At 44.1% G+C, this 13,570-nt stretch overlaps 2 protein-coding genes across 3 annotated transcripts; both read right to left on the bottom strand.

Annotated features, from left to right (window-relative positions):
* Positions 1-3,001: 3,001 nt before the first annotated feature.
* Positions 3,002-5,746, bottom strand: LOC144934364 (uncharacterized). The gene is made up of 4 exons (XM_078860047.1): positions 5,518-5,746; positions 4,470-4,621; positions 3,926-4,048; positions 3,002-3,124 (listed from the first exon to the last, which is right to left on the bottom strand). Exons 1-4 carry the CDS (start codon positions 5,654-5,656, stop codon positions 3,002-3,004), a joined length of 537 nt encoding a protein of 178 aa, XP_078716173.1. The 5' UTR covers positions 5,657-5,746.
* A 1,474-nt stretch (positions 5,747-7,220) lies between these two features.
* Positions 7,221-12,561, bottom strand: LOC144934449 (ras-related protein Rab-5C-like). 2 transcript variants are annotated; one of them, XM_078860209.1, is made up of 6 exons: positions 12,494-12,561; positions 10,399-10,707; positions 10,134-10,285; positions 9,582-9,704; positions 9,341-9,434; positions 7,221-8,898 (listed from the first exon to the last, which is right to left on the bottom strand). In XM_078860209.1, exons 2-6 carry the CDS (start codon positions 10,562-10,564, stop codon positions 8,801-8,803), a joined length of 633 nt encoding a protein of 210 aa, XP_078716335.1. In that variant the 5' UTR covers positions 10,565-10,707; positions 12,494-12,561; the 3' UTR covers positions 7,221-8,800. The 2 variants fall into 2 exon arrangements, with proteins under 2 accessions (XP_078716335.1, XP_078716334.1); XM_078860208.1 differs by having other exon boundaries at positions 12,376-12,528.
* Positions 12,562-13,570: the final 1,009 nt, after the last annotated feature.

Below are 13,570 nucleotides of genomic sequence, written 5' to 3'. Positions count from 1 at the left end.
TTCGGAAAAAAACATCACAATAACTTAATGCTGGACTTAATTCTTTTTTACACACATTTTAGTCTGAGTGTTGGGATCATTTTTTTAAGCCTCGCCTTTTATAACTGATCATGAAGATGTAAAAAAATATCGTGCTGCTGTACTGCGTTGGCAGTGGTGCATAACCACAAACAAAATTCAACACAATCGTCAGTGACAATGCCGTTAAAGTAAATATATATGAGGTGAATTTCGGCAAATAGATGTAGGTGATATGAAGAGCCATTGAATTTTTGATGTTATTAGTTTATAATTTAGTAGCTTATTTGGTTTAACCAGAATAGTTAAAAAAAATAATTGTTTAACTTTGTCGATGAAATGAACTTGGTACTTATTGAGTCCATAATGCTCAATTGCACTGCATTATCTTTGTATGTGTGTACAATATACTCTATATACGTGTTTGCAATATACAATATATGGGTGTGCATTCCTTATGTGCGTATTTACACTCCTATATGCTATATACACACCAGAACTGACATTATTTTAAACACTCGCAATTATGCCGTCAATTACATTTAAACACAGGCCCTCGTAATTATGGAATGACACACCAACCTATGTACATGAACCACTGTTAACTATTATGAATTACGAGCCCTTAATTACGTGACTCAAATTACCCGCCACATGGCATCTGACGCACTTAGAATCATGAATATGGTCCAAACACAATTATTTGCAGCATATTCTCTTGAGTAAGAGCCCAAGTGGTTATTTGATTATGATGGTAAAAACCAGATGCTGCTAATCATGGCCAAAAAACCTTTGAAGGAAAAATGTTTTAGTGGCATGCTTAAAAAAAGGGGGGGAGACATTTGACGACATCTAAATATACTGTGTGCATAAAACATGGTCATAATTTCTCACTAAATATGTGACCATAGCAATAGGTGTACTGGACGTGGTGTTCCGGGTGCAGATATTGATTTTGAGTCAATTTGAGCCCATTAGCTCAAATGCACATAATCACATAATTTGTATGAAAATTTTCACGACCCGTACGTTACCAATTCTTACAAACATGATTCGGCACTTGTAAAAATGTTGTTTAATCTACAAATTGATTGAAATACATTTCTCACAGTTACAATATACGCATACCTACAAATTAATTTTGCGATAAAGCAGTGATTCGCAATTTGTGATCCGCAGGCCATATCTGTCCACAAGATCGTCATGGGAAGTCAATCAATATCGGTCCGTTTCGAGCCGCGGGGGGCTTCCATTCTTCCCTGTCCTACGCCAGCGGCATCAACTGTGGCTCCGGATTGCCAGTCTTTCCTCGGCCAGGCACACCACCCGATCTTTCCAGCGCGATTACGGGCGGCCTCTGGGTCTTTTGCCTGCATGCCGTAATTCGAACGTCTCCCGGGGGAGTCTTTCTGTCGGCATCCTTAGCAGATGACCCATCCACCGTAGCTGGTTTCGCTCAACACTCAATAGTGCCGACTGGACGTTGATTCTCTGGCGGATAACCAAGTGGTCTGCCGAAATGTCGCAGGTACGATTTTTTTCATAAAACCATATTTTTTTACTGCGTGGCGGTCCGCACACTTTGAGGATTGGCAGTGGCCCAGGGATCCAGAAAAAAAGATTGGGAACCACTGCTGTTCACGATGTTATTATATCCCAGGATTACAAGAGGTGGTGGTGGTGGTTTGGGGGAGGCCTTTTTGTGTGCCATCACGAAGGCTTTGGTCTTCGATGGGACAGTGTCCTCTGTGCATTCCTCGGATGTGGCTCCTCCTCAGTGGGTGACCGTGCCTCCTGATGCACTGCTACCCAGCGGTGGAACGAGCATCCTGCCCAACGTCGTTTGCGATTCGGAGACAATGGCGGAGTTTAAAACCCGCCTCGACACTCATTTATTTTCTTTTGGTTCTCCAAAATGATCTTTTATACTTCGTTTTTCATTTCCTTCGGAAGCAATGTATTTATTTTCGTGATATACAGCGATTTGAATACCTTGCAGAAGGGTGCTTTATGTAATTTATTATGAATCTAGCAGTGGAGTGACCATGACTGATATTGATATATAACGTGAAAGAATCTTCTAAATTGTTCCCTTGGATTTTCATGAATGTGCAATTCTACAAATGATAACATTTCCTCTCGGCCTGTATTGGAGGCTGAAGGGTGATGCTTTTACTCCTTTTCTTTTTCAAGTCGTCCCGTGTTTTCAGCTGTTGGCTCTTGCTCACCCTCTCTGCTGTCAACAACAATTACATTATTTTAATATCAAACAAACTATTTTTTTATCAGCCACACTGTAAAATAGAATCACAGCAGTCGCTCATAAATGTGTAAAGAAAGTCTAATAAAGCAAAAGTCTTCCTGCTCAATAATGCATTAAGGTGACCATCCCCCGTTTACCGCATGGAAGCTAGTTGTGAAAATCCCACTTTCCTGTGGCAGAACTGCGTACTATTGACCCCGGAGAAATAACGGGCTGAGTCAAACCCCAACCAGGATTTTAACTCGCAACTTTCCAGTGGCGAGCCACTTGTTCCGACTTCTGGAGCCACCAGACCAGAGAAAATAACACGCCATTACATTTATAAGTGGAGCAGGTTTATTTGTAAAATTGGGATTCTCTTTTTTGTTTGCCATGTATTTTCCTTTCTACACAAGAATGGTCCATCCCACGATGGAACATTATGCCTGGTCCTTTCATTTTAGCAAGTTCACCGAGGTGAGCACACATTATGCAGCACAAGCGCAATATGAATGAATAATGGCATTTTTCTTGACAGTCGCCGCTCACAGCCATTATGCAATTTAGAAAATTAGTAAATCTTTTTTTTTCAAAGTGACAAAAAACATGAAAATTAGCGGGGTGTTTTGCAATTAGAAGAATTACACTATAAACACCCCTTTGTGATATAGTTTTTTTCATTTTGGGTGCTTTTCATGATCTCTGGAAAGCTCCTGGGTCCCTGCCCCCCCCCCCCCCCAGTCATAACCACATGTTCCGTCGAAACTCACCGATGGCGTGAAACAGCTCCGTGACATTCATGGCCGCTTGGGCCGACGTCTCCATGAAAATCATGCCATGCTCCCTGGCAAACCTCGCACCCTCCTGCAGCGAGCAAACGTAAGAATTGTTGCATGGACATTCAATGACAACAACGGCCACAACCACTCACAATGGACCCTTGCATTGTTGGAGTGATGATGATGCTCTTCCATATTTGTTTTTGGGTTAGGCCACGTGGTGGTTTTATGCAGAACAAAATTATTGTCATTTAGCCTCCACCACCTGACAAGGTTGTCACGATTGTCGAGACGTAGATTTTTGTAAATGCGACAATCGGTCAGGTGGTGAAAGGTTAATGGCAATTTTGGTATAAAACCACCACGTGGCTAAACCCGAAAACAAATATGAATCATCGTATTGGCTACGAAAACCTATGTTTTAGGATGACGCTGTTGATTCCTAGAATACAGAGCAGAGTGGTGAGATGATATTGCTACACTCACATGTGCCCAACTATTATAGCTGATGAGACTGGATGCTTTCAGGATAATGTTGTCATAGGCAATTAGCAAAATGTTCTTCATGACTATAGGTTCAATAATTACAGATATACGAAAGTCTACGTAGGTCGGCCGAGGCATTTGCCATGAAAATGTAATGTACTGATACTACAATTTAGTTGTAAACGACGAGAAATACCACGTGTTGTTCACATGTCTGACATTTCCCTCCACCTGCTGAGACCATCTGCAGGAAATGAATTCAGGTTCACAGTACAACCCAAAAAAATATTTCTCAGGGCAATAGAGCACAACCGCGGAAACATACACAGAGATAGCAAGAAGTGTCAGAGAGCATGGCAATGTTGGCGAGTGAGCAGACGTGGGGTGAACGCTGCAGTACCTCGTGCTGAACCTGTCTTGAGGCCTCCAGGTCACACTTGCTCCCAGCCAGAGCCATCACCACGTTCGGATGCGACTTCTCTTTCAGCTCGCTTATCCAGAACTGGAGCTTGTTAAAGGACTCCTGGAGAGACAATTTGACACGTTACATTTCTCAGTTGTATTTTTTACCAGATGTGGATTTCAGTTTTTTTGTTGTTGTTTTAAAAGCAAGTATGACGACTGTGTAGGGTTTTTGTGGCCGTGCTGTGTAGCTCCCCGCGTGTTTTTTCCGGTTGTACCGCGCGTTCTGCATGATGTCCGACGTTTTTGCTCCACGTGCTGGGAGCTTCTTCAGGATCATAACTCCATTCAAGACCACTCACGTTAAAAGTCCTGCTTTTTGTCAGTTGCTTGACAGTGCGGTACTCAACCAATTAATTTATCGTGAGATATTCTTCTCACGAATTGCCCTCATTTTTTTTGTTCTGCAGAGGTGACAAAACCGAGGCGAGGGCGAACGAACAGATATGTGCAGCGTCAGTGCCGGTGGTGCGTCTACGCGCCTGGCTGCTGATGTCGTATGTCAGCACGGCTGCCTCGGCGTTGCGGAAGAAGATGGGGGTGAGCATACGGTGACGCTCCTGCCCGGCCGTGTCCCAGATCTCAAGGCGCACCGGCGCCTCCTCCAGGTGCACCACGTAGCTCTGAAAGGCGACTGCCGAAAGGAAGCCAAGCGGAGAGGGGCGCAAGTACGTGGCGTTTTTTTTTATTGTGCAATATATTCGTTATGTACACGTACGGCTCTATTGGCACTGCTGGATGATGGCAACATCACTCTGTTGGGGTTACTGGGTGCGTGCAGGTTGGTGCTGGGTGGACCAGTTGCCCAGGTTCAGCTCGTGTGTCAGTCACCACTGATGTTAGCCATGGCCTGAAATCGAACCCAGTTCGCTGGGCACAATGTACTTGTCACTGCTCCACGTATTTTTTTGTTTTCTGAATAATCCTATTTTTTTAAATCAAAATTTACAAATATAATATACAGGGTGGTCCAGATGTCTTGTGACCCCCAATTAATCGGAATGCAAATTTGGTATTCCCAAATATCACGTTTAATTAAATGGAGGTCACAAGACATCTGGACCACCCTGTACATTGATTGGGTGGAGTGGTGATGCACTGCATAGTGCACTGCATTACTTGATTTTGAATTCCTGGCCAATGCTAACATTAGTGTAGCGAGTGGTATCTGAAGCTACCCTGCGTATCCCATTCACCGTCTCTGACAGCCTCCCATGACTGACACGGTGTAGGAAGGCCGTCATCCATCAGTGGATTGGCAGAAGTCTGTGAATTATTCTAAACTGTTTTTGTTATTTTACCAGGTAAGATCCTCTGAGCAATATAGATATTTTTCAGCAGCGACCTGGCCACAAATGATAGCCCAATGAAGTGGGCTTATCATGTGGACATTCATAGCAGCAGCCAAATACTCTAAACGCACGTTTCTAAATGTGGAGGGGAAAAAAACGGGAGGACCCGGAGAAAAATCCACGCGACCACGGGGATAACATGAATAGTATCTTTTCGAAGTACATTGAGCCTGCTTACCTCCTACGGTCGCGACCTCATTGGGAATGAACTGGTTCCGCGTGAGACGTCTCAGCAGGCTGGTCTTGCCCACGTTCGACTCTCCGATCAGCACCAGCTTGACGCGCAGGCCATGGTCAATCGGAGACCTCGCAGACATGATGGCTTAGGAATCTGGCGACTCATTTAACTCCTCCTAGGGCAAGTGCTCGCACAACATCAAGTGTCGGTGCTGGCAACAAACAGGTGTGTGTCCCGTAAACTATTAGCTTCAGCCCAAACGACAATGTACGTGTATGTATGTTCAACTTCTTTCCGATCGGAGGTGCGGATTAGCACTTGAGAAACATTGCCAATCCATGCTTTGCGGAACAATACATATGCGAAGTCGTCTGCGTCATCGCCAGGTATTGCAGGAATGTAGTAATGTGCTACGGGCACATTACAAACATGTACTGTAGTGCAGTTACGCTGACTTAAAGGGAAATGTTGTGACCTTGCAAGCCCAACAGTGAGCTGTCACTTGGAAGGACTGCCTGGATGCAAGTTTATTATTTGTGGGCTACGTTTATTCCCATTAACTCGTAACGCGGGCTTTAACCGCGTTGCCTAACAAAGATGCAAGTCAGAATAATTTAGCCTGAGTGTTCTACTACGCATTGTCAACAGGCTCAAAAGTATGTGCTGGATTGTGATGACCCTTTCTGTCGATATTTACACGATCCCTTTTGTGTCATCGCATATTGGTGAACGCGTAGTGTAAATATGGTCACGCGAAAAACCTGGAAATGCAAATTACCCCCACTTCCCCGTGTTTGCAGGCCCATGAGAATGTAAGTAGAACTTAAAACAAACTTGAATCCAAAGTTTGTATAGTGTTGAAGAAACAATCCCATAAGGATTAGACAGATATAACAGTAACATTACAAAGTATGAGTTTCTAACTTCAATGCTATACAGTGCATTCTCAAGCCACAGCCGCAACAAAAAAGCATGTGATCTATTTTTTCAAAAATCCGGTCTCACAACATTCTTGACTCCCCTTGAAGTTTGGGCTGTGTACTTTGAAAAAAATATTTGCTTGCAACGATGCCGTGTTGAAATGTAAGTCATACTCTGAAAAATTATACCATTCTCTTAACTTTGAAAAAGCATTCTCTCTTAACAGTTGGGCTGGTGGCACAGACGTCAAGCGCACAGCCGACATCGCCAAGATCCTGGCTGTAAATCCAGGCAGCCGCTTGAGATTAATATGGGCTATCAAGTGGACCACGTCAACCTTAGAAGTACAACCAATAATTGAGAAAATACTATAATATACATTTGGTTCTGCCATTAATGTGACAAAATCCAAGCTATAATGAAATAATTAGTTTAATATCATGCAACGAACATTATTCCTCCCTACCGCGTAGACCGGATGTTACTGAAAGGGTTCAGATCTAGCTCAGTAATATCCACATCTGTAAGGGGCCGTTTTTCAACAAGGGCTGCACTGCTCTGAGCGTTCTGAATGGATGCTTCATCTCATTATTTGATTATAGGGATACAAATTTGGAAACATAAAAAAATCCGTTATCTTAAAGATGGCACTGCAGTTGTGCTTCTAGTTTGTGTTCATAGTATGATTGTGAATTAAACGTAGGAGATATTTTCATTACGGTAAAAACAAATTTCACAGCTTTCCACATGGCCAGCAGACAAGATTTACCCACCAGGTGAAATTTATTTTCATAAATGGACTTTATTTCAACATCATTAAAAATGTATTATTCTCAGCAACCGAAAACATGGAACCACTTTAACGCTAAATACTGTGCACGTTTGATGCTATGTGTTTAAGTTGTGTAACAGCCATAATACAGTACTTTATTTATATTAAAGAATATTTGTATATGTTCATTATTAATTTTAACATTTAAAAAGTTTTAACTGCTTATATTTGCATAATGCTGCACTTGCATCTGAAGAAATGCAAAACTGAAGTGGTACTTCCTATTTTAATTCAAAATGACATTAGCAAAGCAACACAGGACATTTTAACACATGATCAGTTTTACATAATGATATACTTAACATCTGAGAAGAGTTTCATGCTGCTGCTGTTTGCACACAAGATATTCAGTTTGCACCAAATAATGTTTAAATTGCTCTCTTATTACAGTACATCTTATTCCGTACTTTTAAGAGGATTTATTCAAATTGGTTAAGGTGACGATATTTTATTTACAATTATATATACTGTTTTATAGTTAAAGGTATCTTCGAACATAACCTAAAACATTAAAATGCACAAAAAACCACCATTTTATTGTTTCTGTCCCCACTAAAAGAAAAAAAACAAATCCCACTTCCCGAGGCAAATCATTCACAAAGGTTACACTAACAGATTAGCTGGGTATCAGTCAAGAGGAGCCTCACACAGCTGGTAGTAAGTCCGCATGAACACTACTTGGTGGGCATTATGCAGACAGGTGGGCAAACACCACTAGGAATTTGAAGCACCAAAGCTGTAGCATGCAGAAATTGCAGGCACCGCGATATGCTACCGTGACGGCAGATGTTCCAATATTTTGGTGGATTACTCAATCGTGTTGTGATTTTGCATGGCACTGAGGTTTAAAATGTATATTACTGTACACACAAGAGGGATCCCCTTTCTGGGAGTGGACAATCAGGGTCTCCACAAACCATAGTATGGGTCTGAACAGCCAAGGGATCATTAGGGCTTCCAGTTCGGTAGTGGCATCAGACCAAACCAATGCCTCCAACACACCTCCAAATCACTGCTCAAATAATGGGGTCTATATGGTGACTGCGGGACTATTGATAAAAAAAAAGTAGAGAATCACTGCTGTCATCTATATTGTATGATATCCATGAGAGTTCAGGTATGTACAGTGGATGCTGTGTCTCGACAGATTCAAATAGATTGATGTTACAATGCAACATGTTTAATACAAAGGGACTACAGAATTGCCAACGTCCATATCTCAAATTTCAAAATAATTTAAAAGAAGTCTGGGATGCCAAGCGGTCTAGTGATGTAGCAGTGTTTCAAAAATGTATCATAGTACTTTCAAAAATATAAGCGATCAAGCTGTAATGCTATTTGGGGGGAAAAATGAGATCATATTCAGTTACAGTTTCATTCACCATTAAATGTTTATGCTCCCACGTGTGTGCACACCAGCAACAGAGACGTAATATATGGGGCCGGAAGTAATGAGACGCAGGAAGGATGCTCGATGGGGGCGACGGTACTGTGTAGCGTACACAGGTGGATTCAGCCATGGAGAAGTCATTATGCACAGCACTGGCTTCTGCTTGGAGGAGAAGGATCGACATTTACTTCGCTAGTTCGGCTTTGCATACTTTGGTCGTTTTTCGGTAGCTTCTTGGCTAAAATATACAAGGAAAAATACATTGTAAAAGGTCTGGCAATAAACGATGCACAAACTGCAACATATATCACATTTTATATACCGCATTAATATGATTCTAGTCCTAAAAGAAAGCATTTAAAATATGACTCACAGTAAGCTTTTAAGGAAAATTGCACATAACACAAATTGCCGCTATTATAATCTAAATAAAAGGCAGGAATTGTAGTATAACACTTAGGTAACCTTAAAGGAGAAGCCCTGGCAGCATTTCAGAACAAACGTGGGTGGAGGTTTTCATTTACCAAGAGGCATAGGAGACGAAACATTTTAACCCCGGGTACTCTTTACATTATTGCTCTGATACATTGTTGTCAACTACACTTATTGCAGTGAAATTACATGCAAGCTACAGAGCAGCAGCTTCAAAAAGCACGTGTACTTTTGGTTGTACTTCTCACCTATAGCCAAAAATACGTCGTTCACATTCATGGCTGTTTTTGCAGATGTTTCCATAAACAAAAGTCCATTATCTTCTGAATATCCCTGTGCCTCCTGCAAGGTAAAACATAAAAAACGATTCAATTTCAGAACTCATGACTGTTGTAACACCACACAAGCACTGTGATAAACCTGCAGAAATTATGACAGCCAACGTGTTTTAATATTCTGAATGGGCTCCCATTACTTGCCAACCTTTACCTCAAAATCAACTGTCCTCTGGTTGGCCAAGTCTGTCTTGTTTCCTGCAAGAGCAATCACAATGTTCGGGTTTGCCTGCCGCTGTAACTCTTTAACCCAATTCTTTGCTCTTGCAAACGAGTCCTGCAAAACAAGCACACACAGTGTTAATATTGGTGATGCAACAGACACTCTTCGTAAATTCCCCTGAAAATGTAAATACTGCATTATGTATATTACAAAAACCTAGTATGTAAGGTCTCCAGTTAACATTCTTGTTGGATCATCAACATCACCATCGACCATTATCAATCCACTGCTGGAAGACAGACTCTCAAATTTGTCATCACGTTATGGTTTTGCAGCTCAATCGATCTACCACCTGCACGTGCAGGAGCTAATTTTGGGTGAACACATCCCAAACAACTTCAAGGGTGTACAAAACCGAATATCAGCTCCTACAATGATTTGTGCCCTGCCACGGTACATGCACGGGCATCTGTTCAAAGCTGTTCTTGATACGTGAAGCCGTGGATTTAACAGCAGGGGTTGTTTGGTGACTTTAGTCCAGACCTGGTTAGTTATGTCGTACACAACGATGGCAGCCTGTGCCCCGCGGTAGTACATGGGCGCCAGGCTGTGGTAGCGCTCCTGCCCGGCCGTGTCCCAGATCTCAAACTTCACCGTCGTGTCCTCCAGGCAGACCGTCTGCGTCAGGAAGGCAGCTGCAACAAATGACATAAGCTGTTGCTGAATTTTAGAAGAAAATTTACGTCATGTTTACAGTTTGCCCCTTCCAAACACTTGGCCCGGGTGGGTATTGATTCATCACACTTACCACCGATAGTGCTCTCCTGGAATTCGTGGAACTGACCCTTCACAAACCGCAGCACCAGGCTTGATTTCCCCACAGCCGATTCGCCGAGCAGCACGAGCTTGAACTGGCACATCTTGTTTCCAGCAACCTGGCCGTTGGGCCTGCTGGCCATGCCACGGTTTGCCATGACAGCGATGACTTGAGCAGAGGCGAAGCAGTGGGCTGGGAGGAGGCCAAAGTGAAAGTAGAGTCCCAGGAGCAGGAGGATCAGGTGATTCTCACTTAATTGTGGAAAATTAAGATTTTGCAATCAGCAAACGTTGTAGCATCCTGAAAAACAAATAGAAAACACATGCTCCACGATGAATATGTATAGATGCTCAGTTGTATTTTAAGGTTCATCATGTCTCCCAGTAACATGGTCAAAATACCACCGATCAAGCAAATTCCACATGGCCATGGACGTGTGATGCACAGATGTCAGAAGTGAAACATGCTAAAAAAACAAGTTGCTTTGATCATTACCATTGTCCTACAACAAAATTAGACAGTATGTTAACGAGGAGTCCTGCTCTTATGGGCAATTGTCAAAAACGTTAACCTAGTATTTTGTTGTAAGTCAATGTTCATGAGCAAAGGTGTGTTTCTGTCTGTATTTGCACATCACTACCAAAGCACGTTCCTTAATTTTTAGTATTGATTAGACGCGACGACTCTTGGTTAGATAAATCAAATTCCCCGCCCGTCCATTCTAAATATACGTTCTCGCTGGGTTTCCAATGCGTTGTTTTTATTTTCCTCCCAAACACATGCTTATCATTCGAGCAATACATGTCACGAAAACATATTAAACGCACACAAACATTAGACCTTACAATGTATTCGACTCAAGTGTGGTAACACTATATCCCTTTCACAGCCCTTCGTCAGTGGTGGGAATTCACACATTCCTAAGACGGACAAAATTCACTTCACATGACCGTGGTACTGCCGCACAAGTCAAACAATTTTACCAACGTTCTATTATTGGAAGGACGAGGTTGTATAATAGCGTCAAAAATGCGATGGCTCGATATAGGCGATCCCAATTCTGCACTGGAAACTCAAACGTCTTCGATTCGCCGAAGATAACCTCGCCGCGTCTCTCAATCCGATTTCTTTTTCAGGATTGCGCTGCATTAAGGGGAGGGCCGTTCGGCCGATTTCCATGACGAGTTTGTCTGCTATGTAGGAGGAAACGGTAGCATCCGGAAGACAACAAAAAAACACTCCAACAATGACAGGGAAATCACCCAAACCTCCGCGCAAAATACCCCACGAACTCGATACTACTGTGGCCTAACTCGCAGCCACCTGTCCACGTTCCTATGCCGTGTACGTGTCACCAGCCACGCTCAATCCACTGCTGGATGAATGCCTCCCAAAGCCGTCACCATCTCTCACGATACTGCGATGTTTCTATACGCTACAACCTCGCAGCCACCTGTCCACGTTACTATGCCGTGTACGTGTCGCCAGCCACGCTCAATACACTGCTGGATGAATGCCTCCCAAAGCCGTCACCGCCACCTCGCACGATAACTGCGATGTAACAACACTCCAGCAACCTGCACACGAACGGATTATTTCACCGCTCCGTCTCCTCCGGCGGGGCGGTCCGCCTCGGCCGCGGTTGATTCCCTAGGCCGATGACGTGTCCCGGTGCTTAAAACACGAATGCTGATCACGGTTAGACGACGAAGATACTGTCGACTCGAACACCGACCCCCGCGTCTCAAACGATCTAAACAACAAGGATAACTGCCCACCAAACAACAACAACAACGGGGAACGAGCGAGGCGGGTGGGGTCACCCCCGAAGCCGTTCCGCTTTCCCGCAGAGCCTCGGACTCGCCTGACTCAGCAGCCCGAGAGGAGGCGCCTCGGCCGGCGGAGCCCAAAGGCCCCAAGGGGTCGGTCGTTGGGGAGGGGTGGCGAAATAAACGGCAAAAGATTTACCTTTAACACAACGATGACAGCGATTGCGGCGGCGCGACGTGAAGGTTGATTGTCTCGGTGTGTGAGTGTCAGTGTTGATGTTTGTTTGTTTTCGGTTGTGCGCGAAGCTGCGACTCACCCTGGGCCCGGGCTCCGCGGCGAAGAGTGGGAGGGGCTAGTAAGGTATGGAGGGGGAGGGGCGTGAGGGGGTGGGGCTAGTGGGGTAGGGGGCGTGAGGGGGGGGGGCTAGTGGGGTAGGGGGCGTGAGGAGGAGGGGCTAGTGGGGTAGGGGGCGTGAGGAAGAGGGGCGTGAGGAGGAGGGGCTAGTGGGGTATGGAGGGGGAGGGACGTGAGGGGGAGGGACTAGTGGGGTAGGGGGCGTAAGGAGGAGGGGCTAGTGGGGTAGGGGGCGTGAGGAGGAGGGGCTAGTGGGGTAGAGGGGGTTGAAACGATTAATCGAACCCTGGCGTGTCTCGCTTAACGAGCGAGTTACGTTCCGCTCGCTAACAAATTCATACCTGTCAACCCATATCTTTTACCCGTATTCCTGTAGGGACATTGAGTAGCCATGTCCTTACGGCATACAGCTATCTTGAATTTTTTTTTTTACGTAAGAAATACAAATTATTTTAAAATAAATGAATAAAATATCAAATGTAACACTTATCACACATGAATAACCACAGTGCTTGCAGGTGCCTGGCATGTAGTTTGAAGGGCAGATGTTATTGGGTGGAGGGAGCAGCAATGCAGGACCGCTGGTTCAAATATCACTCGCCACTGATGTTAGCCGTGGCTCGGAATTGAACTCGGGTTGCTTGGTTTATAGCCACGATGCGAAATGCAGCGCGACTCCCTGTCCTCAGCATCTGCAATTAGCGCCTCCACCCACCCATTACAGTGCCACAAGGCCTCCTCCACCACACAACGAGACATGCAGGCACAGCACAGCTGGCAAACAAACAGCTGCGAGCCAACGTGCGCCCTCTGCCGCCACGGGACAGAACGCTCATTCAGCGAGACACGCCTAGGCCAATAATTCCATTACCCTGGGAACAAAGCGTGTCAATGATTATTCGATTAATTCAAGTGTTCTTGAACGTAGGAGTATTAACATAGTTTTATGGGAAATAGTTACGAAGAATTAATCGAATACTTTATGGATACTGCGTGGAAGTGATAACTCACATGCATTGATTTATGATCGCAAGGGAAA

Source organism: Lampetra fluviatilis, chromosome 10 (genome assembly GCF_964198595.1).
Source record: "Lampetra fluviatilis chromosome 10, kcLamFluv1.1, whole genome shotgun sequence".
In the NCBI taxonomy this organism is placed as follows: domain Eukaryota; kingdom Metazoa; phylum Chordata; class Hyperoartia; order Petromyzontiformes; family Petromyzontidae; genus Lampetra; species Lampetra fluviatilis.
This window is presented reverse-complemented; position numbering and strand designations above follow the sequence as displayed.